At 45.6% G+C, this 17,692-nt stretch overlaps 1 protein-coding gene and 1 long non-coding RNA gene across 2 annotated transcripts in view; one reads left to right on the top strand and one right to left on the bottom strand.

Annotated features, from left to right (window-relative positions):
* Positions 1 to 14,684, top strand: part of Aldh5a1 (aldhehyde dehydrogenase family 5, subfamily A1) — a 30,083-nt gene extending 15,399 nt beyond the window's left edge. The window contains exons 5-10 of the mRNA NM_172532.3: positions 2,441 to 2,584; positions 3,619 to 3,762; positions 6,343 to 6,501; positions 8,350 to 8,519; positions 9,957 to 10,015; positions 10,497 to 14,684. Coding sequence (NP_766120.1) covers positions 2,441 to 2,584; positions 3,619 to 3,762; positions 6,343 to 6,501; positions 8,350 to 8,519; positions 9,957 to 10,015; positions 10,497 to 10,702 — 882 coding nt within the window. The 3' untranslated portion in view covers positions 10,703 to 14,684. The remainder of the gene's footprint in view (positions 1 to 2,440; positions 2,585 to 3,618; positions 3,763 to 6,342; positions 6,502 to 8,349; positions 8,520 to 9,956; positions 10,016 to 10,496) is intronic.
* 4932702P03Rik (RIKEN cDNA 4932702P03 gene) lies at positions 10,483 to 16,663 on the bottom strand. The gene is made up of 3 exons (NR_045182.1): positions 16,555 to 16,663; positions 11,497 to 11,893; positions 10,483 to 10,666 (listed from the first exon to the last, which is right to left on the bottom strand). It is a non-coding gene; the product is annotated as an RIKEN cDNA 4932702P03 gene (long non-coding RNA).
* Between the last annotated feature and the right edge of the window lie 1,029 nt (positions 16,664 to 17,692).

Raw genomic sequence — 17,692 nt, 5'->3', positions numbered from 1 at the left:
ATATGCCCAAGGCCGCAACCAATATATGCTTGCTCCATCCTCTCCCTCCTTGTCCAGACTTAGTTCTGTAAGGACCTGTGGTTTGCACACTTCTAGTCCTTCCTTAGCTGATGTCTTTCTGGTTGTTTTGTTCTTGGACCTTTGTGTTAGCCAGCTCCCTGTCACTATAATGAAATGCCTGAGTTAATAGCTTATGAAGAGGAAAGGTCTACTTTATCCATAGGTTTTGGAGGTTCCAGGCTATGATCCCTGCACCTTTGTGCCTATGGTAAAACAGCACATCATGGTAAGAACAGTGTGGCAAAGGTAACTGTCCACCTCACAGCCCCAAAGCAAAAGAAAGAGGAAACGCTTGGCTCCACGATGCCCTTTGGAGGGGTCTGAACTCCTTTTCTTGTTGCTGTGACAGATGTCTGACAGGGGCATGGAAGGAGACTTGTAGCTTTAGGGGATGCAGTTCATCATGGCCCTGAAGTCATGTCCTCAGGAGCCTGAGGTAACCTGTTGAGTTAGGTTTGCAGTCAGGAGGCAAAATCAAGTGAATGGCGTTCTCAGCTGGCTTCCTGTTTTCCTCTTTTGACTGGGTCTGCGGACCCCAGCCCACAGGTGACGAGTGTCTCCTGTGCTCGGTCACATGTCTCCTAGGCTGTCCTGTACATCAGCAATGAATGTCATCACAGGGAGCAAGCCTTTGGTGATCTAAAGACCAGGGGCTAAGCCACTACACTTGAAGCCTTCGCTTGGGAGGCGGAGGCAGAAAGATTGATGTCAGCCTGGCTACCCAGGAAGAGCCTGTCGCAAACTAAACAAACAAGCAGAAGGCCTGCCTCCATTGGTACCCACCCCTCTTGACTTCCTGTGGTAGCACCCTGACAGAAAGCAGCCAACACAAAGGTTTTGTGGGTTACTTTTTCTTTCTCATGTTCTTGTAGCTTGGTGGTCATTTCTGATTTTTTTTTAAACTCTCAATTTTTTTTATTGTATTCTCTCTAATTATTCTGACTTACAGGTTTGCATCTGCATTTTTCCAGGTGGTCTGCCTGTGTCCCGGGGGGTCCCGTGAGCACCCATGGGCTTCCCTTGGGTCTGTCCGGGGGCGTTCTCTGGGCTCCCTCCTCACATAGGTCTTATCCCGCAGGCCTCTACCCACTTGCAGTTTCTGTCTGTGGAGAAACTTGGTCCCTCGGTCTTCTCATAAATAATGTCCTGATATTTGGATTTGCTACCACATTGCTGATTTGATTTGTTTTAATACTTTGATTAACATACAAGGACATTCGCTTCATACTTATTGTTTTTGTGAGAGATTAGTGAGATTAAAAACCTTGCTAACAAAAACAAACAAACAAAAAACCTTACTAACTACTCCAGTAATATCAGTACTGGGGAGGTTGAGGCAGGAGGATGGCCACCATTTTGAGGCTAATGAGGGCTATAGAGATCTGGGAAATTCAGGACAGACCTGCTCTAGACCCTGTCCTGGCAAGGCCCAGGTCCCCAGGTCAGGTGGCTGGGGTCAGTGGCTGCTTCCCTCCTCCCCAGATCTTCACCTCTGTTGAGTTCCTCCTGTCTGTGCCTCCCTTTCCTCAGCTCTGACCCACAGGAACTAGTGAGCAGCTTCGTGAGTTTTCTCTAGACATCCTTTCCCCGCTCCACGCTGGAGTCTACAGTCAGTCAAAAAGCTTGAGATTTGCCTCAGACTGAACAGGAGGTGGCGCTAAAGCTCTTACCTAAGACACTGTACTTGGTGGATGGAACTCACATTGCTACTTAGTTATACCCATGTATTTATTTAGGAGGCTAGGAGGGTAGTTCAGTCACAGTGTGTGCTTAGCAGAGAGAGACTGTGGCTTTAATCTTTAGCACATATGTGCGTGTGAATAGACATATACACACATAGTCACACATATACATGCACATATATGGACCTAAAAGAAGGTTTTTTATTGGTGCTGATGTTAACATATTTTTAAATCTTTAATTACATTTATATGTGTATGGGAGGGGGAACTGTACCCAAACCAGAAAAGAGTATAGGATACCCTGGAGCTGGAGGGTGGTAAGCTATGGGTGATGGGAACTAAACTCGGGTTCTCTCAAAGAGAGCCATACATGCTAATAGGCACTGAGCTGTTTATCCAGCCCATAATATATTATTGTGAGGGAATAGGGTGTCCTATAGCCCAGGCTGGCCCTGAACTCACTATGTAATCGAAGATGACCTTGAGTTTGTGATCCTCCTGCCTTTACCTCCCAAGAGTTAGAGTTATAGACGTGCACCACCAGGTCAGATTCTCTTCAGTATGGTTTTTACTGTGGCCCAAGGCAACTTATGTTTTACATTGCATTCCGGGTTAAACATGTTTACTTCTGGTTCTGTTTGTTTTGTTTTTTTTCAGTTCAATCCTTGTTATGGTGTGTTTGCTGTTTCTCTTTAAAGCTTGCAAACCAGGCGGGAATCCCTGCAGGTGTCTACAACGTCATTCCCTGCTCTAGAAACAAGGCCAAGGAAGTGGGAGAGGTCCTGTGTACCGATCCATTGGTGTCCAAAATTTCCTTTACTGGCTCAACAGCAACGGGAAAGGTATGTAATGTCAGAGCCAAACAGGTGTTACTCTAATGCTTTCTATTTACAGGGTGTGAGATTACTATTGTATGGTTTTGTTTAATTTTATTGGAGACAAGGTCTACATAGCCCTGGCTGGCCAGGAACTTGCTATGTAGACCAGGCTGGTCTTGAACTCACAGAGAGATCCACTTGTCTCTCAAGTGCTGGGATTGAAGAAATATACCACCACGCCTGGCCTGTCGTGTCATTGTTGAATTGATGGTATGGTTTAAAACTCAGGACAGTGTTAACGTTGTTCGTCTTTGCCATTGCCGCAGCCCTCAATGTCACTGTCCTTCCCCCTTTCTGTAAATAATCACTTCTACTTCCCTACTACCTTCCTAGCCATTTTTTAAATCAAATCTATCAAAATAAGAATCTGTATGCTCCAGAATACATTGCATACATGTATGAACTTCTCAAAGAATAAATACAAAGATATTTAAAACAATATATTCTCATGTTTCCTTTTTCTTATGCAAAATGATATCTAAAGCAAGGTGACTTTGTGCCTACCTTAAATTTTCATCCTTGGGTAATTTTGTAAAACAAAGGTTTTAGCTGCCTTCTATGCTGGTTTTCTGTTGTTGTAAAATACGTGAGAAAAGTAACTTAAAGGAGGAGGGATGCTTGGGGACGTTTGGCTCCTGGTATAGGAGGTTCCGTTCCTGTCCATGGTCACTTGGCTCCCTTGTTTTTATCCCTGTAGTGAGGCAGAAGTCTCATGGAAGGAGGCCTTGGTGGTGAAGAGCTGCTCACCTTCTAGTGGCCAGGAAACAAAGAGAGAGAGAAAGGGGTCCAGGACCAGATACATCCTCCAAACACATTTCCCCATGACCTCCTTCCTGAGCTAGACCCCAGTCCCTAATGAATACCCCCCTCAGCTAGAATTGGTGACCACTCTTTGGACATTTGGGCCATCAGAGGAAGGTACTTTCTATGCAAACAATAACACCCTGGCCATTGATTTGGATGCTCACATTATTTTCCTCCTACTGTGCCTCCTGCAGATCCTGCTACATCACGCAGCAAATTCTGTGAAGCGTGTCTCCATGGAGTTGGGTGGCCTCGCCCCATTCATTGTCTTTGACAGTGCCAACGTAGACCAGGCCGTCGCGGGGGCAATGGCGTCTAAATTTAGGAATGCTGGGCAGGTGAGTCATGCAGAATGTTTTGGTGCTGGGGTAAGGGGATGCATATGTGTTTTACAAAGACCAAGGCCTTGCCTCTCTTCCGGTTCCTTTGTTCATCTGCTCAGTCATTGTGTAGCAAGTGTTTACCTAGTACTTTCTGTCAGGCATGAGGTAGGCTTGAATAGTCCAAAGAGAAGTAAGAGCTAGTCTGTTGCTTCAAAGCATTTCCAGAATTGCAAATGTCTTTATGTATATGTGTTTGGTGTATGTGTCTCAATGCACAGACATGTAGGCCCATGACCCCTTTCCAGTATATGCAGAAGCCAGAAGAGGATGGCTGCCATCCTCTATCACTCTCTACCTTATACCCCTGAGACAGGGTCTCTCATTGAACCTGGATCTAGATAGGCCAGCAAGCCCTGGTGATACTCTTATCTTCCCATTCCCACTGGTGCTGGGACTACAAGCAAGAGCAGCCACACCTGGCTTTGTTATGTGGGTACCAAGGATTTGACTGCAAGTCTGAATGTTATATAGTATCTTTTTTACCCACTGAACCATTTCCCCCACTCCTTGTCTTCTAATCAAATAATCCTTCCTTACTTCTTTCTCCCACCTCTTGAATCATCTTGTCATGGTTGTCCCTTCCCAGTTTGAACACAATGTTTAACAGCTAAGGCCTGAGGTCTCCCGTGGTATAGGAAAGAAGGCAGGAAAACCCCAAAGTTGACGCAGAGCAGGGGACACGGAGCAGCGTGAGCACCGAGCGGTAGCTGTGTGCAGTTGTTGTGAGGACTGAACGAGCTGACGCTCGCCTAGAAACCCTAGATGTCAGATCTGGCAGCACCTTCAAGACTTCTGATATAAACCTAGGGCTGAAAGCAAAACCACTGAGTGACTTGGCGCTATGAGCCAAGGGTCCTGTAAACCCTCTTCCTGCTGGTGTCCGAGCCACTGCTATTGCTTAAGGCATATTCTTATGACCTATATGTCTTAGGACATTCATTGGTGTCCAAAATTTCCTTTACTGTCAGGCATTCATAGGCAACTGGGCCTTAAGAGTACAATCAACAAACAGAAAATCATTGGCATTGTTTTTAAAGATAGGAGCTTCCCTTGTAGCCCAGCCAGGCCCTGAATTTGCTGTGTAGCACGGACTGGCGGGGACCCTCATCCCTCCTGGAGTTAGAAGGGGATGTTGCATGTGCAGCCCAGTGGGCTTCTTAAATGCTTCCTAGATAAATAACCTCCAAAGGTCATGGCATGAAAGAGGGGTGGTGACGCAACTATCCTAGATTACTTTACTTCTTTGTTTTGACTTTTGGTAGTCAGATTTACCTTTTCATAAAACCTCAATAACTTGTTGTTTGTTTGTTTACAGAATTAGAATTGTTTTTAAGCAAACACAAAATGTCAGCAGAGTTCTACTACAAAGCTATGACTGTGAACTCTGTCAAGCCACTAAAAACGCATAGGTCGCAATTACACATATACTTATTTCTACAAGGAAAACAGAAAAATTATCAATGTTAACTACATTTCCTACAATACGGTTATATTTTATCATTTTAAAATGTGAACTCTAACTGGATATAAAATAAGCAAGAGTCTCAATAATTTAACCTGACGTAGAAGATGGTCTTAAGGTTATAAGCTTTCAAAAATATTTTTTTTGCTTTATAAGTGTGAGTATTTTCCTGCATGCATGTATGTACACAGTGTGTGTCCAATGCCCTCAGAGGCCAGAAGAGGATATCTGAGCCCCCGAAACTGTTATGAATTTCCATGCGAGCGCCAAGAACTGAACCTGGTTCCCTGCAAATACTCTTAACCTCTGAGCCATCTTTCCAGACCCCCTTCTATGGTTTTGGGATGTTTTTATTTTTTTTTAATTAATTAATTTATTTATTTGACAGAATTGGAAATAGGACCCATGGCCCATGTATGCCAGGCAAGCAATCTACCACAGAACTCTGTTTCCAGTCCTTATTTTTATTTTTAATTATATGCATAAGTGTGTGACCATGTGTGTCCAAGAAAGGGCATTGGATCCTGTAAACCTGGAGTTATAGGCAGTTGCGAACATGGGTTCTAGGACCCAAACTCAGGTCCCCTTCAAGAGCAGTAATAACTCCTGAGCCATTTCTCTGGCCCCAGAAGAAAGGCCTTGTATCCATTTTTGGAATTACAGATTCAGTCAAACTCTTGATCTGGGACGGAGGACGTGAGTTATCTGACCTCATCCCCCCAAGGCTCTACTCTCTGATGCTGCTGCATCTCTCTCCTCAGGAACATTACAGCCTTTGCTCTTCTACCCATCTGCTTTATAATAGCATATTGGATTTCTGGTTTTGTAGTTCTTTGGTTTTGTTCACATAGCTATTTATTCTGGCTCAGACATTTAGCTCTCGGTGTGCGGTAGCTATGGGAAGAGCTGGAGTGGTGTGAGCACCCAGCGCCTCTATCCCCGAGGCCACGCCCACCTGGAAAGAACACGGGAGGCAGGACTGATGAGAGCCACCTCGGGAAGGGTTGTCTTACATCTCCTGCATCTGCCGCTTCTGGAAAACTAACTGTGGGTTTGTTTTGTCTTCTGTCTAGACTTGCGTTTGCTCAAACAGATTCTTGGTACAGCGGGGTATCCACGATTCCTTTGTAACGAAATTTGCGGAAGCCATGAAGAAAAGCCTGCGTGTAGGTAACGGATTTGAGGAAGGAACGACTCAAGGGCCGTTAATTAATGAGAAAGCTGTAGAAAAGGTGAGCTGGTTTTCATTATCTGCATTAAGGGAATCTTGTCATATCAGTCTCAAAGGCTTCATTACATATAAGGATTTTCGTAAGGTGCCCACCAAGGCTGTTTTGGAAATAATGGGAAAATGAAAAAAATTGGGTTTTTTTTTTTTTGTTTTTTGTTTTTTGTTGTTTTTAAAGTGAACTCCTACCGATGCATATGATTGAGTGGTGGTATCTGGACATGTGCTTCCCAGCTCTGCCTGAGAACCCAAGACTGGGCTCCTTAGGTCTTCTGCCTTCCTGTGTCTTCTGTTCCCAGTGGTGATAGGTTTTTTCCTGATGTTCTTCCAGAAGAATTCTAACAAAGGCACCAGAAAATGCACATAGCATTCATTGCAGGTTAGGAGTGGCAGAGGGAAGCTATTTTTAGAAAGGAATTGCTTATTGACCATCACAGGCTGGAGGACTGGCAGGGTGAGGTTTCTCCCTGTTACACTAGTGTTTGTTTGGCTTTAGTTTTAAATTCCGTTTATTTACTTAGTGTATCTGAGTGTGAGTATGGGGGTGGGGGAGGGCACAGGTGTGCCACAGCACGGGTACGGAGATCAAAGGACAAGCGCTAGAGTCCTTCTGTCTGTACACATGGGTACTCAGGTTCTCAGGATTGGCAGCAAGCATGTGTACCTGCTGACCCATCTCACTATTACCTGCTGATTCATCTCACTATATCACCTGCTGATTCATCTCACTATTACCTGCTGACTCATCTCACAATTACCTGCTGACCCATCTCACTGTTAAATGCTGACCCATCTCACTGTTACCTGCTGACCCATATCACTATTACCTGCTGACTCATCTCACTATTACCTGCTGACCCATCTCACTATTACCTGCTGACCTATCTCACTATTACCTGCTGACCCATCTCACTATTACCTGCTGACTCATCTCACTATTACCTGTTGGGCCATCTCACTATTAACTGCTAACACATCTCGCTATCTCTGGTTTTAAGTTTTCATTAAAATTAAGCATTCTATCTTGGCATTTTCACGCATGTATTTCATCATATTTTCTTCTTACCCGCCCCGACTCCCCCTCCCCACTCTCTGCTTGCTGATCCCTTTTCTCTCCCAAGTTGTCCCCACTCTGCTTTCACATGTCCCATTTGTTTTAATGTTTTAAAAAATTCTTTTTAAGTGAGGGGGCCAACGGGGTGACTCAGAGGTTAGGTGTTCTTAGAGTTTTTTCTAGAGTTACAGGTAGTTGTCAGCTGCTCCACAAGGGTGCTAGGAACCAAACCCAAGTCCTCTGCAGGAACAATCAGTGCTCTTAACCAGGGACCCATCACCTCTGATTTCCTATAACGCCGTTGGATTGTCGGCTTTCTCTTAAGCATCATTCGATCTTAGGTTGTCTTAGTCATCGTTGCCCTTGGAATACTAGGCTATACCATATATATCCTACACACACACACTATAGTCAAGGAATGCAGCATGCTAGACCATCTGGGTTTATATCAAAATATTGTATGATGTTTATTCAATAGTGAAATTAGCTAAGAACACATTTCTGAGACCGAACATCTGTCATGGGTAAGCAATGCCATTATATTTGAGATGTATCCAAACATCTCTTCAACCCAGACAGAAGTAGACAAGTGGTCTAAGAGTACAACCAGCCCAGCATCCGTAAATGCAAAGCTCAGAAAAGCGATGGGCTATCCAGAGTCCGTTCTCTCCTTCCACCATGTGATTCCCAGGAATCGAGTCTTGACTGGTTTTTTGCTGTTTAACATTTTAAGGGATTGTACAGTTTGGAAAATGTCCCTATCCAGCTTTCCCTGGTGCCCTTCTTCTCATCTCTCAGGTAGAGAAGCAGGTGAATGACGCAGTTGCCAAAGGGGCCACGGTTGTGACGGGCGGAAAGCGACACCAAAGTGGAGGAAATTTCTTTGAGCCCACCCTGCTCAGCAATGTCACCAGGGACATGCTCTGCATCACTGAGGAGACCTTTGGACCTCTGGCACCAGTCATCAAGTACGTTCCTCCAGTAGTGGAAGGAAGGAGACGCTAGAGAAGGAAAAGCTAGTCTAAGAGAGAGAGAGAGGGAGAGAGAGGGAGAGAGAGAGAGAGAAAGAGAGAGAGAGAGGGAGAGGGAGAGAGGGAGAGAGAGAGAGAGAGAGGGAGAGAAGGAGAGAGAGAGAGAAAGAGAGAGAGAGAGAGAGAGAGAGAGAGAGAGAGAGAGAGAGAGAGAGAGAGAGAGAGAGATTCCTAAGCTGTTTCCAAGGCTGGATAGGAAGGCTGAGCAGATGCAGTCAGCTGCATAGCAGAGTCAAACAGAGTTGAACAGTCAGAGTCAAGCAGCAGAGTCGGCTTTATGATAGTTGGGGTTTGATTTTGGAGTTTGTGTATTCAGGTGCACATATCGGTCAGCCCTGGGTGTTACTTCTTGGGAGCTGTCCACCTTAAACTTGGAGACAGGGTCTCTCACTGCAACCCAGGACTCTCCAGGTAGAGTAGGTTGGTTAGACCTGGGATCCCAAGCACAGGCCACCACGACTGAGTTTTCATACGGGTTCTGGGGGATCGAACTCAGCATTTACCAACAGAGCCAGGTCTCCCTAGTCCTAGCCCCAGTTTTTGGTGTTTGTGTTTTGTCTGTGTTGAGTGGTGTGGAAGGTGGTTATTGTTGGTTTTAGTTTTGGGTGTTTGTCTGTTTGAAACAAGGCCTTCTGTAACCCAGGCTGGCCTTAAACTCTCAACTTTCTTGCTTTAGCCTCCCCTATAGGCATACACCATACCCAATTTTAAGCACAAAATTCATCAAAATCCCTCATTTAGATTTCTTAATGCCTCTAAACTTACTTTCCCCCACTGATTTCTAAGAGTATTTTTCTAATACCCTCAAGGCCTCTATCCTCTCAGTCTATAGGAAATGAACTATAACCTTGTATAATCTTTTATCCCACCTTAATAAATAATCATTTGCCTGGATAATTCGCAGATCAGTGGTCTGAAAATATTCCGTTTTCTACTTAGATCCAGGACCTGGAAGGGCTCAGAAGAAGATGTCAGATCTGCTGGGACTGGAGTTAAGAGTTGTGAGCCACCATGTGGGTGCTGGGAGTCAAACCCAGGTCCTCTGCAAGAGCAACAAGTGCTGTTAACTAATGAGCCAGCACTGCACCTAGCAGTCCTTTCCTTAAAGGATTTTGTTTGACGATGTCTCTCCTCGGTTGGTCCGCTTTTCCCTCTCTCAGAGAAGGTGGGCCACGTTGCTTTACCAGGTCTTGGAGAAGGCTGAGTTACCATGTCTGCACTTCTACTCCACTCATTTCTCCTCCCCTTCGATCGCTTTGCAACTCTGACCTTCTCCTTGTCAGTATTTAGGAAGTGAATCGGGAGAACATAAAGCTGGTTTTCTCTATTCCTCAGCTCACAGATTTTGCTCATGACCTGCTTTAACTCCGGCAGGTTTGATAAGGAGGAAGAGGCCGTCGCCATCGCAAATGCAGCTGAGGTTGGATTGGCAGGTAGGTTTTCTGACTGGCGGCCACCGTTGTCATGATGCAAGTCAAGGCCAGCCTCCGCCTTTTGAGCATTAATCTTAAGTTCTGAATTACAGTCAGGAGTAAGCTGAAAATGCTGACCCAGCCACACTCTGAGGCAGGACTGAGCAATGTGGGCTTGTTTTATAGACAACTAGGATCGACCGCAAGGCTTAAAGAAGCATCCTGCCCTCTGAAGGAGGAGGGGCTGACGAGCAGGAGGAGAGCACAGACGCGCATGCTTACAAAGGCCCAGTGGGACTGGGGAGGACCCCAACAAGAGAGAAACAGACGCTTAACGTGATGTTAGGATGAAAATGTGGACAAAACCAACCTGGGCCTTTCTTTACCTGCAAGCAGGAGAACCCCGGGGCCTCTGTGACCAGGCAGGCACCCTCAGAGGCTGGCGCGTGTGACTTTCAGGAGAATTCCTCAAACCGTCTGCCTGCCTTTGTTCCCCTGCTAGGTTACTTTTACTCTCAAGACCCGGCCCAGATCTGGAGAGTGGCGGAGCAGCTGGAGGTCGGCATGGTCGGTGTGAATGAAGGGCTCATCTCTTCAGTGGAATGTCCTTTTGGTGGGGTGAAACAGTCCGGCCTTGGGCGCGAGGGGTCCAAGTATGGCATTGACGAGTACCTAGAGGTCAAGTATGTGTGTTACGGAGGCTTGTAGGGTTCTGCACTTCTTTAAGAAATAAAACTACCTAGATCTGTAGGGACATTCCATCCATTTTTTACAACACATGAGTAGGTTATCAGAGTTAATGAATTTTTAAAAATCCAGCCAGGCCTCATTTCTTAGATGTAAATCCTAACCCTCCCCTTATCTAACTAAGGACCAATAGATGCCATATACCTGTGGCTGTGGGTCCCAGCCAGTCCTGAGACCCCAGCACAACCCCACTGCCTCAGGACAAGGTACAGAGTGAATGTTCACATACCCTCTGGCACCTCACAAAGTATAGTCATTGTGTGGGCGGGGGGGGGGGGTCCCCAGTCCTTATGGGACCGTGCAACTTTGGTTCAGAACGCAGGGAAAGGGACGAGGTAATAGGACAGCTAGGTTAGGAGGAGGTGCGCATCCCTGCCTAGGCACCTGTCAGCGTTGATGATCAGCTGGCTGCCTGTTCCAGGGGGTTGTGGCAAAGGCTTTGGGTTCCTAAGACTTCTTTATAAAACGCACAGACTTCCTGTGCTCTGTGGAATGAGGGGGTGTTTCTCCTTGTTTCTGGGCTGCTGTTTAAATTACTGGGAGCAGAATTGCTTTGGGTTTGTTTTGTTTTGTCTTGCTTTCTTTGGTTTATCCTGGTTTGGTTTGGCTTTATGCGACAGGGTCTTGCTAAGTAGCCTAGCTGGCTTTCAAACTCACAGGTCTCCTCTATCAGCCTCCGAAGTGCTAGGGTCCCAGGCATGCTCTACCACAGCTGGGTAAATGGAAGTCTCCAATGCCCTAAACTTTAAACTTACGGCTCATGCTTCATTTTGTTCCTCGTAGAAAATCAACCTAAACTGGAGGCAAAAATCAGCAGAGTCGGGTTGGTAGGATGGAAAACATGGCTTTGTTTCTTCTCCAGAGCTGGGTGTTGAGTCCATGGCCTTGTGCATACTAGCGTGTGTTCTGCCACTGAGCTATCGCTAGCTCTTTTTTCTTTAATTTTAATTTTTGAGACAGGGTCTTGATAAGTCACACTGGTTGGCCTTGAGCTCCTTATTGTCCTGCCTCAGCATCCTCCATAGCTGGGTGACAGACCAGGCCAATGGACAGCAGGGGCTCCCAGCTGCCTCCTACTGCCTTAGGTATGCTGTTTAGGGCTCTGTGCCCCATGTGTAGAGATTCATGCTTGGCTTAAAGGACTTTGTGAGCCTGGAAGGGAAAAAAAATGCTTCACAAAATGGTGGAAATGCAGCTCAACTCCAGGAACCATTTTGATTACAAGCAGTACCTCGCTGCCCCCTCCTTGAACTCAGGAGGTGACTTCGTGGAGGAAAGAAACCAGGTGCCTCCTTGTTCACCTGAATAAGTCTGACCCAGGCTTTCTGTGCCAGGGTGTGGCCACTGCTAACCCTGCAGAAGAGCAAATACATTTTAACCACTGTGAAAAATTATTCCCACAATTGCCAGTCTGCTGTGGGCGAGAGCTGAAGCCATGAATCTCAGGCACCTTTGTCCTAGGAAAAGCATTTATGCTTCGTGATTCAAAAACAAAGCACCACACACAGGGACCTGCAAGATAGCTTGGTGGGTAAAGGCTTTGCTGGACAAGCCTGGTGACCTGAGACCTGAGTTCTATCCCTGGAACCTACAGAAAGACAGAGAGAACCAACGTGACAGTGTTGACCTCTGACCTCCACAAATGCACCAGAGGCATGCACTCCCATAAATTCAAAACACATACACACACACACACATACCCCAAACACTGAAACTCCCCGAAACTGGTGTTGATCTCCCTTTGAAACAATTTAAGTAAGGAAAATCTAGGTCCTTGTAGACATGGCTCCCATCTACCTAGAAGCTGTTTATCCCCAATAGGCAACAAAGGAGTTCTCTGCTCCATGCCCATCTGTGCAGAGAGCCCACTGGCATACTCTGTGGATGTTCTGTGAGACATCTACAGGAATGATAGCAGAGCTAGCTGCGGTGGTTCCTAAACACTAAGTCCCAAGTCACTGGGAACTTCAAATAAGGACGTCATGGTTCTTAAGGTCCCTGAGCATAAGAATAAAGTAGAAGTCTTCATCCTAGGGACCCCACCCAAGTGGCAAGAGTCACAACTCAGGATGTTCATGGTCTGTTTATTCTATTCTTCTGTATAGTTGGTTTCTACCACATTTTCTAATTAAAATTTTTAAATTTTATGGACATGGCATTTTGCCTCTATGTATATCTGTGCACCACATGTGTGCTGGTTCCCTCAAGAGGCCAGAAAAGGGCATTGCATCACCTAGAAATGGAGTTATAGATGGTTGTAGTCCACCTTGTGAGTTTGGGGAGGCAAATCCTAGCTGGTCCTCTGAAGAAAGGCAGCCAAATCTTAACTTCTGAGCCACCTTGCCAACTCCGACATTTCTAATTTCTTAAGATTTGTGCCCATCTTTTTTTTTCAATTAAGAATACAAATGCCTTGCTGGCATTTTGTAGAAAATGAATACACTCACTGAATGTGAACTCATTCCAAATACACGTTAAACAGTGTCAACCAGCAGGTTCCTGGACTGTGCGGCAAGTTTGTACTTTTTGTGTGTGCATGTTTGATTTACTGGGTAGATCACTGGCCCACACATTTGTTACAATAAATGTAATCAATTTTTGTGATTAAAATAATGGGGATGGGTATCAGAGGTAAAGTATATCATTAGCATACTGGAGATGATGGGATTAGTCATCACCAAAACGTTAACATGAAAGAACATCTTACTTAGAAAAATGCTTTTGGGTTATGGGAAGACGAGTTTGGCTTTTGATATTGTTTTTAAACAGGATCTCCTGTTAGCCTTAAACTCCTGGGCTCGGATGATCCTTAGCTTCCCAGATATCTGTAACAATAAGCATGTTGTCACCAAATCAGCTAAGAGTCGATTTTTTTTTATTATTATTTTTAAGGGTTTTTGAGTTTGGGCCTCATGTAGTTCAGGCTCACCTGGGAACTCTCCTGCTCCACTTCCTGTGTTGGAGTCACGCCTGCGACCATGCCCAGCTAAGGAGTGTTTTTCGATGAACCTTTGTTACTGTTCCATAAGATATGTAACAGGTGGGAGTTTTTGAAGATGTCTATACAGTTATGTAAGAACAAGGCTTAATGAACCACAACCTGTGAGCCAGATCTGACCTGCCACCTGATTTTGTATAACTCATGAGTTTAAAGTGTTTTCATATGTCCCAATGGATTGGGTGGGTTAGAACAGTTGTTTCCTGAAACCTGTGAGTGAGCAGCCTCAGTGCCCCATGCCTGAGTAGCTGTGTTGTGACAGTATGGCCTACAGAGCCTAAAGGACTTGCTACAAAGCTGCTAAAAAAGGTTTACAGCCCTTATCTATACCAATCGAAAGACACTGGCTTCCCCTGCTTATGAGGCATTATTTTATTCTATTAAACACCTTCTGTGAAAAGGGCACATTTTCTGAGCCTTTGTTATTAGGGCTTCTTGGCAGTAATTATCAACTCAAATGATACTAGCCTGATACTAATCCTGTCTCCCAGGTAGTGGGGCTCACTGAAAGTGTCAAGAGTTCATCTGTGTTTTACATCTGAGGGCCTTTAAGCAGGGCCCCAAAGCAAGTGCTTGGTTCTTCTTTCGGTATCTTTGCTCTTCTGGGACTTGGGGGAGAATAAAGATCAGACACACAATGTAGACAAGCCTATTTTGTGATGTGATGACCTTCAAATTGGATCCCGTGGCTTGTCCTCTCTGAAGGCCGGAGCCCAGTGTTTTAGTTACCCCTGTGCAGCTACTTCAAAACAGAATTTTACTTGAATACTTAATACTGTGACTGTTTCATGCCATACTTTGTGAGACAAATCTCATGAGTTGTTGAGAAATATATATTGCTCTATAAACATGTACACATTGCTTCATTTTTCTAGTGTGTGACATTGTGTGATCAACAGAGTTGAATCTAATAAATGTTTAACAGGATTTCTTATTTCTGGGTTAAAGTGAGTGGCTGTGTTGGTTTTGCCCTTTTTACACCAGATCATTGTTGACAGCTTTTTTTTTTTGAATCGTTTGAGTTTTGAGTGGGTAGTGTTAGATCAATGTGGATATAAAATTATACTTCCTCACCAACAGTGCCCGATCAGTGAGGACCTCGTCCTGGGAGCTAAGCTAATAGCACTGGCACTTCAGCAACACCACGTGGTCCAGACCTGTGTCTTAGTTTCAGGGATGGGCAGCTGCCCAAGGTCATGCCCCAGCTCTCTCCAGTCTGTCTTCTACACACTCCACAGTTAGCCACTTTCTCCAGTCTTTTATTTTTACAGAGAAGTATGAGAAAGGCATTTTCTGAGCCCCTGGTATCCAGATACGATCCTGGAATACGAATGTGAACACTTGTCTGAGTGCATTTTCGGTTGCTAATAACACAATACCACAGCTTGGGTAAGTTGTATTGTTTTAGCTCATGGCTCTGATACAAGGTCAAGGCAATGGCCTTGCTAGCAGAATCCCTAGGCGGTATAGAGCATAATATGCAAAAGACCTAAGCAAACTGGCCTTTACAATAGAGTCACTCCTAAAGCTCCATTGAATTCCTAAGTGGTTGCATGGTGAAGGCAAAGCCTTAGTCAGCTATGAAAAGGTCCTGTATGACCCCGCCTCCTGGGCCTACAGGTGGCCCGTTCCTCGTGGGAGTTCCCCCACTAGGTGCCCCCCCCCCAACCCTCTGAGGGGCTTAGTCACCTTATGACACCAGTAAAATTGGATTAGGACCCAGCCTGACGGCTTCATTTTGAACCACTCCTAAAGGGCTCATCTCTTCCTACATTCTAGAATTTGGGGGTTAGGAGATCAACGTACAGATTTTGCCCCCAGGGTCCCCTGTGCCCGGGGGAAACCGGCTGTCTTCAAATTTAGACTTGGAATGTTGACACGAGCTTTCCCTCCCCATCCCCAACTCCCAGAGAGTTCATTTAAGGAGCAACAGCAGTGGGAACTCCAGGCAGAGCCTTGACCAGGGTTGAGCAGAGACCAGGACGAGAGGGCAAGCTCCCAGGCCTCAAGGCTCAGAGTTCCTCGCAGGTCCCAGCTGGACATGATGAAGGCAGGAGGGTGATACTGCTTCACAAATCAAGACAGAAAGGGTTGGCTGTGGGCTTCAAGTACTACCTCAATATGGAGCCTGCAGCCTTCGCTCCCAGACCTGATGGTTTCGCCCCTGCAGAATGCACAGGGAACCGCCTCTGAGTGGCAACTGACAGAGGCGCAGACAGCCCCACCTTTACTCTGCTCTGTGGCTACTAAGCTCCTAGTGGGGCTTTCTTCCCAGAGCGCCACAAAAAAAGAGGACCCTGGGTGATTCCCCCAGCGCTGCTCAGAGGGCCTCCTCCAACCCCTGGCTTGCTGATGAGTTCAGAAAGATTCAGTTGATGAGGGTTACAATAGTCCCGAGGACAGAGGCCAAGCCCAATCCCGAGGAACCGGAAGCACAGCCAGACTCTGGCATGTCCATACCAGGGGCACTTTCCTTTACATGTTGGGCGGTCCACAGACCTCTGCTCTCCGGGGAGTCACTTCAGCAATGGGAAAGCAGAACGCGGGAGCGCTAGAAGCCTCTTCCTCTAAGAAAAAACGAAGTGTGTTCTGGGGCAAGGGAGAAAGCTGACCTAGAAAAGGAAAGGGCGGGGGGGGGGGGGGCATACATAGTTAGACCTTTGAGAACATTTTTTAAAGTTTTTGTTTTCATGACAAAAAAAAAATGTGTTTTTTTTTTGTCATGCTATCATCACTATCTATCAGCTATCTATCACCGGTCACAATACCTGAGATTTGATGAATTTACAAGAAGGAAGGGTCTATTTTGACTCACCGGTCTAGTCCACCGTTGTGAGCAGCTTACTTTGGGACCGGGCCCAGAATGAGCATCAACAGAGCTGGGCTGAGGAAAACGGCTCCCACGGCGGGTGGAGAAGCAGAGCGAGGAAGGCACGCACCCAGTGAGGTCACTTCCTTCCACCGGACCCCACTTCTTAAAGCTTCCAGTGTGTTCCAGCAGTGGCGGGGTTTGGGGATCAAGTCTTCCCACACATTGGTCTTTCTGGGACATTTTAGATCCAAACAGTGGCCGAAAGTCATTGTCATTGGGCTGGTGTGTATTTGGCTCATCTCCCTTTCAAAAACTCAGTAAAATAAAGAACTCTTGCAAGACCGTAATGATCAAGGAGACTTTTAATTCACAGACCTGAGGAGTAGCACTCTGGGTCTCAGAACGGGACCTCCACAATTTACCCCAACAAAATTGCTAATAGACTGATGGAGACAACTTCGTGGTGGAAGAGATCCAAGAATGAATACATCCAGCATCAATTCTACAAAACTAGAAACTTCAAGGACGTCTGGTAATGTGGTTTAAGGGAAGGTGTGTCTATGAAGGGTCGCACAGAATCGTTTAGGGTGACGTATTCATTAGCTCAGTTAGAGCGGCGGCTCCAGGGCATGGACATATTCATCACATTATACTTAGTATGTGTAGTTTATTCTAAGTGAATTATACCCCAATATACTTTTTAAAAAATTACTTTTCCTGCAGTGCTATGAACTGAATTTAGGTTCTCACACACGTAGGTAAATTCCTAGTTGTAAATTGGTTTTTGTTTGTTTGTTTGTTTTATAAATACTGTCAGGGCTGTGCTACAGTGTCTCAAAATACAGTGGGGAGAGAGAGAGAGAGAGAGAGAGAGAGAGAGAGAGAGAGAGAGAGAGAAAGGAAGGGAAGGAAGGAAGGAAGGAAGGAAGGAAGGAAGGAAGGAAGGAAGAAAGAAAGAAAGAAAGAAAGAAAGAAAGAAAGAAAGAAAGAAAGAAAGAAAGAAAGAAAGAAAGAAAGAAAGAGAGAGAGAAAGTTAGTTTGCAGCAGGGACAGAATGTCCTTTAATATTGATAGAAAGCCACTGAGCTGAGACTGGTCAATTCAAGCTGACTGTCCTCAAGAAGGACCCGTGAGTTTCAGA

This window comes from Mus musculus, chromosome 13 (genome assembly GCF_000001635.26).
Source record: "Mus musculus strain C57BL/6J chromosome 13, GRCm38.p6 C57BL/6J".
In the NCBI taxonomy this organism is placed as follows: domain Eukaryota; kingdom Metazoa; phylum Chordata; class Mammalia; order Rodentia; family Muridae; genus Mus; species Mus musculus.
Note: the sequence above shows the minus strand (reverse complement) of the source record. Positions and strands in the feature narration are given on the sequence as shown.